Source organism: Petaurus breviceps, unplaced genomic scaffold (genome assembly GCF_028583685.1).
Source record: "Petaurus breviceps papuanus isolate PSGF00001 unplaced genomic scaffold, PetGlider_PUasm1.0 77, whole genome shotgun sequence".
In the NCBI taxonomy this organism is placed as follows: Eukaryota; Metazoa; Chordata; class Mammalia; order Diprotodontia; family Petauridae; genus Petaurus; species Petaurus breviceps.
In genome coordinates, this window is record NW_027186492.1 from 14,984,173 (window position 1) to 14,993,070 (window position 8,898).

General features: G+C 34.3%; 1 protein-coding gene and 1 long non-coding RNA gene across 2 annotated transcripts in view; one reads left to right on the top strand and one right to left on the bottom strand.

Annotated features, from left to right (window-relative positions):
* The window catches only part of PRKD1 (protein kinase D1), a 430,367-nt gene that overhangs the window by 300,162 nt on the left and 121,307 nt on the right, over window positions 1–8,898 (top strand). The window contains exon 4 of the mRNA XM_069106011.1: window positions 2,234–2,394. Within this exon, the coding sequence (XP_068962112.1) occupies window positions 2,234–2,394 (161 nt within the window). The remainder of the gene's footprint in view (window positions 1–2,233; window positions 2,395–8,898) is intronic.
* Window positions 1–8,898, bottom strand: part of LOC138175534 (uncharacterized) — a 71,393-nt gene that overhangs the window by 26,531 nt on the left and 35,964 nt on the right. The window lies entirely within an intron of this gene.

An 8,898-nucleotide genomic window follows, 5' to 3' on the forward strand; every position in this document is an offset into this window, starting at 1 on the left:
TCTCTCTCTCTCTCTCTCTCTCTCTGTCTCTCTCTCTAACTCTCTCTATGTTTTAAATAAAATAATGATCTTAAAATTCCAAAAGAGGAAAGATGAAACATGCCACTAACTTTAAAATGCAGACATACATTTTTGGACATGGCTGATGTGGGAATAATCTGTGATTCTAGGCAAGTAACTTAATCCTGTCTGCTTCAGTTGCCTCATCTGTAAAATGAGCTGGAGAAGGACATGGCACACCACTCCAGTATTTTTGCCAAGAAAAATCCAGATGAGGTCACAAAAAGTCAGACACAACTTGAAACAATTGAACAACAAGAATGTGACGATTTGTTCTACTGAACTATGTAGATATATACTGAAGGATTTGGTCTTGGTCTTTGTTTCAGTTTTTTTTTTCTTGATTGAAAGGGTAATTATGATTGGTGGGTAGGACAGATTAATAAAATGTACTTGTTAATTGAATAATTTTTAAAAGTGAAAAAAAATTTTCAAGCCTATGGGCTGTAATCTAGACTTGATTAGGAAAAATGGACAGTTTATCTGAGCTATAGTTAACATCTCATATGATCATTTTGTGATGAGAAATTGGAGAATACAAATTAAAATCTTATTAATTCAACCACAAATCATACAAAATAAGTGATTTACAGCAAAATAATATATTGCATGTTAAACAGTTTAAAGATGTAGAAAATTGTAAGGTTTATTGCATGTTGATAAATGTATTCCTATATTTAAAAAAAATAATAATAGTCCTTGTCTAGAATTATTTTAAAAGAATCCTACCTCAGCCCCATCATGACAAGGGGGAAAAGAATTATTTAGTATGCCTTTCTTACCCATGATTCATTGTTTTTTTTCTCAATCCAGTGTTCTGAATGAAATATTTTATTTAAAGCTAGAACTTTCTTAATATTCTCCTTAATTTCCCCTCCTAATTTTGTAATGGGAAAAGTAATAAGTTTTATGCTATAAAAGAAACTTATTCCTTTGTTTTTCAAGTGAAAATTTTTACCATCTTTGAGGTGAAGTAATGCTTTGTTTTATCAAGATATAAAACCCTTTTATTCCTTAAAGGGTCTAAGTATTTTTTTGATTCCTACAGAGAAATTCCTGCTCACCAGGCCAAAGGAGGTCTTCAAATACTATATCTTTCTATGTTCAGTTCTTACTCTTTTAATTTTTCTTATTTATACCGAATTAGTATCAATCCCTCTCCCAGGGCTCTTATTTTCAGAGTAAGTTTCAAGAGATATTTTAGTTACATATTAATGAGAATTGAGAATTTGCTTAAATATTTTCCCCTTCCTTTTCTTTGTGAAAGAAAACCCTCACCAATCTTCAAATTGAAGAAATTAATTAGTAAATGAATGACATGGAGTTAAAAATGAACTGAACTGCTTACTAGATCATGATGGGTGTCATCTATATATTGATACCACTTACCAGTGAAGTCTTATAAATTCAAATTTCAAGAAATTTACAAGCAAGGAAACCTAAATACTTAACACACACATACACAGAGTACAGAGAAAGACTTAAAGTACTGAATGATATGTGTACATACATATATCACTGAGAAGGAAAGAGAGAGGGAGGAAGGGGGAGAGAGAGAGAGAAGCAGAGAGGGAGGAAGGGGGAGGGGGGGGATAGAGGGAGGGAATACACAGCCAGTGAAGGAACTTGTTTTACTTGAATATAGATATTTGTTATAAGAAACTTGTTTTTCTTTTTTTCCCCCCACTAGGGGTAGGAAGAGGAAAAAAATGAATTTCTCTAATTTGGCGGGGGAGATAAGGGGAAAGGCCGGGCATTTGGGGTTAAGTGTTAAGTGTCTGATGTCCGATTTGAACTCAGGTTCAAACTCTTTTCACTGTACCACCAAGCCACCCCTCTACTATTTTTTTTTAATAGAAAGATGTTGTAGGGCTGTGGGGAGGGAGGAGATTGCAGATTTGAAACGACGTGTATACTTTCAGATTACTTTTTCTTAACTTTTTTTGTTATAAGAGATGAAGTTGAGTAACCTATAAATGTTTGTACTATTAAAACACATCAATAAAACTTTAAAAAAGAAGAAAAGTATCAAAATAAAAATCAGATTTATATTTCAGCATTAACTCCTAGAAAAATTCAAGAAGTAGTGTTTAAAAATCAATGTATTCCTTATGTCTTTTTATGTGGTGTTGGATAACATTTACTAGGTAGGGTATCATTCTACTTTTTCCAGGATGTGGCCTGAACTACCATAAGAGATGCGCATTTAAAATCCCCAACAACTGCAGTGGTGTGAGGAGAAGGCGGCTATCCAATGTTTCTTTAACAGGGCTCACTACTGTCCGGACAACATCTGCAGAACTCTCACCTACCACTCAAGATGAGGCTCTCTTGGTATGGTTTTCCATTTTTCTATTTCTATTTTCAGATGAAGGCAATGAGATAGGCTTAAAACATAGAATTGCATTGTTAAGTTCAATAAGATAATATGTGTGAAATGTAAAGAGCTTTGAGATCCTAAAATAGTGGTGAACAATTTAGAAAATCTTTCCCATTTTCAGGTCTTTTACCTCTTAACCTTAACTAGAATAGGGAGGAAAATGCTGGATCAATTGCTAAGCAAAATACTGGAGTAGTACAGACTCATTTTTTAACATTCATAAAATGCAGTTTGTCAAAATATAGAAACCAGACATTTTTTTAAAAAGTCATTCTTTTCTAAATTATATTAGACTAATCAGTAGCATAAATGAACAATTATTCCTTGAGAAAATTAAAAATATGTGTTTTATAAAAAGATGTAATAGTTGTATTGCTAAAGTTAGTGGTCTGCATTTAACACTTTTTTCTGTTATGTCTCATGGTAAACAGATTTCCTCAGAAAAACAATAGTCTCAAGATTTTAGGTTTTTTCTTTTTTTTAATTAGGAAAAATACACAATAATATCTGAATGCACAGAACAAGGAAGATCACCCACATTTTACATTCACACATAAAATATATATTTTTGGACAAAGCAAATATCTATGTTTTGTTGTATTAACCTGGAGTATTGACTCATTTGTAGTCACATAGAAAGAAATTCAGCAAAGGAATTTGAAGTAACCAGGAATGAAATATGTCAATTAAGCACCAAATTACAGTCTACTCACACTCTTCCTCTGTACCTCTGCACAGTGTAATAACTTTCCAGAGACCAAAAGTTTGAATGAGCCCAAACAATATCCTTTACCCTTAACAAGGTCTCTTAGTAGCTGATATTTAGTCTTTTTTCTTGGGTTTCCACTTAGTCTACAAGATGAAATATTGATAAAATGTTAAGATATGAAGCTTATACTTCACACTTTTGGCCTGTTGAGCTTACCCATTGAGATTTTTCATTTTCTTTCAGATCTATTTTCTTGGTACCCATAATTTCACACCATAGCTCAAATGAGACAATTAAAATGCAAAAGAAGTTATAAGATCTCTCTAATCATGATTGTTCCTTACCAGATATTTGATATGTGTGAAACCAAGGCTGAATACTAACAGATCATATGGAATAATGGGAGAAGGGCCATTCATTCTCCTCCCTCCCCCAATCTCAGGCTTGTGCATTAAAGAAAAGTAATAAAGATGAGATTTCCTCTTGCTCACTAGTCTGATGTCTCCCAGGCTTCATAGTAGTTACTAGTCATGAACTGGCTGTGGATTATGCTCGTCATGGATTGGGATCTGTTCCTCATTGAATGTAAAGAGGACAGGGCAACACAAACAGAATTTATTTAATCCTTTCAGGCAGCTCTGTGCTGTCTGACAGTTATCATCAAGACAATGAAAGGAGAAGACCCAATCCTTTTTCTATTCCAGAATTTCAGAATTTGCTGTCCTAGCCTCCTTCAGTGAATCATGTCCTCAGGTCTTAATATCTTCACAAAGATATAAGAGATGGAGATACAGACAGTTAGAATTTAAGTTTTACTAGTGAATGGCAAGTTTTAGCCTTGACTTCTCAGTATAGTGCTCTTATATATAAATTAAAAGAAAACAGCACCAGAGAAAAATTTCATCATGAGAAAAATTTTAAGAAGGGAGTTTTCATAATACTTAAATTAAGCAGAAGGGATTAACCAATTTTGAGGAAATTAATCAATTAATTTAATTAATTAAACAGATGTTTAGTTGTTATTACTTCACCCAATCTTAATTACAAGAAAGCTACATGTACCTTTTTTTAAAAAAGTATACCAAATACAGTATATTCTGGTAAATAAAAATTTTTCCTCTATTACAGAGCTTTCTCTCTTCTTTTTGGCAGAAAAAGGGATTTTATGGGGAAGAAAAGGTCTTCCTTATGTTTTCAATTTCTCATCAGATAAACCCAGGGGAAGAATTATATTCCACCAACAGAGATGAGGTTGACAAAAATAAACACTGAATGCAGTCAAATACTACACATTCCTCATATCAAATGAGAAACCCAAACCAAAACAATATATCTCATGTAGCAGTTTGGGTGGATCTGTCAATATGTAAATGCATTTTATTGTTCTCATGTTTTCTTTTTGAAAATAAATGGGACATATGTAAAGTTTAATATAGTCTTTAAAATTTGACTGATTTAAACTAGTGGCTTAGCTTTGTTAAAGTTGCTATGCTTCAAATCAATTTAATTTGGATAAAAGAAAATGATAAGAATAGATGTAAAAATAATTTTTGTTGTTCTTACAATTAAAATGTTCTATTCATTGAGTTTGCCATTCTTGCAAGTGACATGGAGCACAAGAAATGGAAAATTATTTACTATTGCCTCTAATTATTATCACCAAGAAGCTTACTGTTAATAGGAAGACAATCAAAAGCATATTGAGGTGGTAAAATCCTCTTATCTAAATATATAAATCATAAAGAAATGGTAAGTCCTTGTTTTTTAATTTAGCTTAATCCCCCCAAAATATTTGTATAAATAAAATATATTCTTTCGATAATTTTCTATCATCATATAACATATCTACTTTTAGTGTTCATGAATAAAATTCTTTATTTTTCTATGATGTCATGAGATTCAGTAGTGTCATTTCTGTGTAATGAAGAACTCCCTAAAATTGCCTTCAGAACTTTACATAGTGCTTTAAGCTTTACAAAGCTCTTTTCCATATATTATCTCATTTGACCATCACAAATACCCTGGGAAGTAATGCTGTTATCCTCATTTTACACATGAGGAAATTGAGATTTAAAGAAATTAAATAATTTGCCCAAGGTCACACGACTAGCAGGGATCTGGACAAGATTTAAATTCAAATCATCCTAACTCACAAGTGTGACATTGACCTAATATATATCTAACATGCTATGAAAGTTCCCTTTACATTGACTTCTATATTATTTTTGTAGAATATTTTGAAGTAACTTTTAGTACTATGTAGTAAATATTGACATCCAAATGACTTTCTCCTGTTACTTAACAGACTCCTTTTTCCTTCACAGTGAGAGTGCTTAGGTGAGTAAGACAACCCTAAACCTTTCTTTTGCAGCTCTCTACTTAACCCTCATAAACTGTACACAACAGTGAAAGGAGAAAAGGCATACCACCCCCATGCAAAGCATGCATTTTCTTTCTTTTGGGGCTATTCCAGGGTATGGAAGGTATTAGGGTTCACTATCACCATTACACTTGACAGTAGGCATGTACTTGTCAAAATTCTGATAGTCCTTCTTTACATAGCATTGAGTGTAGCCTGCTACACATTCTCTGTTTGACTAGGTGTAGTGCCAGTGCAATATTTATAGCACTGATCATGACTGCAAATATTCCTGTATAGTGCTCGATCGCAAAATATAACAAATTCTCCATATAGAGGACAGGACCAAAGCATTTATTTAGATACCAGAAAACCAAATCCCAACACCGGGAAACTGAATCCATCAAAACAACATAAAAGTTAATGCATCACAATGTAGTAGAGAGCCATGCCATCCTTTAGCCTTCCCACAAACTAATATAAGATCAATATTTACTCACGAACCTCTCTATCTCCTTGCCTGAGCTCCCCTCTCTACCACCATCTCTCCAGCTCTGACTCCCTGTAACTCTGCTCTATACTTCAGAGCAAACTCCTCCCACCACAGGCTCCATGTGACCACATTCAGCCTATTAAGGGGCAGACTTTATCTTCAAAGCAGGGAAGCTTCCTGTGGGCTCTGCTGCACCCTTCAACAAACTCCTCCCATCACAGGCTTCATGTGATTACATTCATCCTATTAGGGGGCAGAGTTTACTTTCAAAGCAGGGAAGGTCTTCAAATTCCCCGTAGGCCTCTTAAGGGTAGAGAAGATCTTCAAATTCCCATTCCCATTACGTTGGTGTGGGGGTAGGGGTGATTCTGCTTCCAGGGAATGGAGCTATCACGGTCCTTTGGAAAGGTTAGGGAATAACCCTGTAACCTTTGATACTCAGTCTCCCAACTCCCTCACGCAAAGCATGTTCTTCCTAAACTCTACTTCCTGACTTTCCTGGCATCCATCCTTATCCCAGCTAAAAATCCCACCTTCTACATGCAACCTTTCCCAATCTCTCCTAATTCTAGTACCTTCTCTTTGCTTATGATTTTATATTTATTTTTTCTATTTGTCTAATATTTCTAATCTAATATTTATATTATCTTCCACATTAGATTATGAGTTCCACAGGGACAGGCACTATCATTAGTCTTTCTTTGTATTCCAGTGCCGAGCACAGTGCCTAACACACAGTAGGAGATTAATAAATGTTTATTGATTGTCTTACTAACAAATCATTTCAGTTCTCAGTGCTCCCAGGCAACTCTCTGCTACCACAGATTGCAGAGAAGTTATTGATGTATATTGGTAGAAGAAATTTATCTCCTAGAGCTTTCTACCCTGATGAAATCCCAAGTTAAAACAGCAACCCAAATGATCTTGCTGTTGTTAGGATAAAGTTAGATAATGCACATAGAAATTTTGTAACTGTGAAGTGCTATATAAATGTGAAATACGTATATACTCACAGGGATCAAATCTGCAGGATAATTACTCCACTTGACTTTAACAATGTAGTTCAATTATAATCCATTCTCTTACTACTCTTTGTAACCATTTTGAAACTGTGGAGTTTCTCAGATTTGCAAATGTGACACTTAGAACATTCATTTGAATCATTTTCATGGTAGCCACGTGTCATGTCTTCTTTTGAAAACTTAACCTTTTAATAGCAGTGTCTGTCCAGGCTGGTACAACATAGCTGGAATGTGTGTCGTTGAACACCTTGTTCCTTTCTGCCTGAAGGTGTATAGCAAATCTGAAATTTTGTATTACTCTGACAAACTTTGTGTTTCTTTTCTTGTAAGAAAGATCATTTATAGTAAAGAAAACCTAACCTTTTTATTTTTCCCCATTTTGCTTTGGTTGATATCACTTTGTTTTTATATTACCAACATTTCCCTCCTCCTCACCCTGCCAGAGTGCCATACTTTATAAAACAAAAGAAGAAAAACACTTCAGGAAAATGAAGTAATATATTAACTAAATCTGACATTTTATGTAGAATTCTATACATATAACCTACCACCTCTGCAAAGAATAACTAAATTAGGGTAGAAAAAATTATTATTATTTTATTTTTTTCATTAAGCAAGGTAGAATGCTGGGCTTGAAGTAGGAAAAATATATACTCAAATGCTATATCTGATACTTAGTAGTTTTAATCACCACAGGCAAGTCACTTAACTTCTGTCATCCTCAGCTTCCTCATCTGTAAAATGAAAATAATAATAGCTACAGAATTAGCCTCAAGAGAGTTGTTGTGAAATTCAAATAAGATGATGTATTAAAAGTACTTTTAAGACAATATACAGGGGATCCCAAAGTCTTGGTGTAGTTTTAATCTATTAAAGCCACTACTAATATATACATTTATATGAAATTAATACATGTATCTCCTTCTTTTCCCTAATAATATTATTTTCTTTCTTTGCATTTTCTTTTTTTAATCTGCTCCTTTGCCCTGCCTTTCTTCTTCCCAACTATGTGTCTCAGTCTCCTGTCAGCCCAGGCTTTGAGGTATGTACTAACTCTACCTTGCTTCTTTTGGAGAATGTGTTTCCATATCTTTTTCAAACTAAAACTTAACCATTCATTTAAGTCTTTGAATCTGTATTATCTTAATGAGAGTGATAAGTTCAGGTCTTACCAATTAAAACCAACAATAAACATTTATAAATCCCTGATATGTATAAGGAAACTGTGCTAGGAGCTACCTTGCATATGAAACTTTTCTTCAACCTACCTTCCAATTATAATGCCATTCCTCCTAAATTACCTTGTATATCAATACTTTTAATATATTTGTATTTATCCTCTTTATGTGTATTCTTTATATATTTATGTATCAGTTGTCTCCTCTGTTAGATTGTAAGATCCTCTTCTGGTCATCAAATTTTACCTTCCTTTGGAGAGTAGGAGAAAAAGAAAGATAGGGAGAGGATGAGCTGAGTACCCCAGTCAGGTACCCCAGAGGTACAACTGAGTCCCCGGTCAGGAAGCTCAGTCTACTCCCAGGTTGTGTTTGTCCTTCATTTTATTTTTCTTCTTTTTTTTTTGCTTTTTGGAGGGGGAAGATAGGGAAATTGGGGTTAAGTGACTTGCCCAAGGTTACAGGGCTAGTTTTGTGTTAAGTGTCTGAGGCTGGATTTGAACTCAGATCCTCCTGACTCCAGGGCCGGTGCTCTATTCACTGTGCCATCTAACTGCCCCTGTCCTTCATTTTCAAAGAGGACTAGGGCATCAGGGAAATGATGACATGACTTGCAGTTGACTTTGATTTGAGTGAGGGAGGGCTTTTCTCTTTTCTCTTCTCTTCTCTTCTCTTCTCTTCTCTTCTCTTCTCTTCTCTT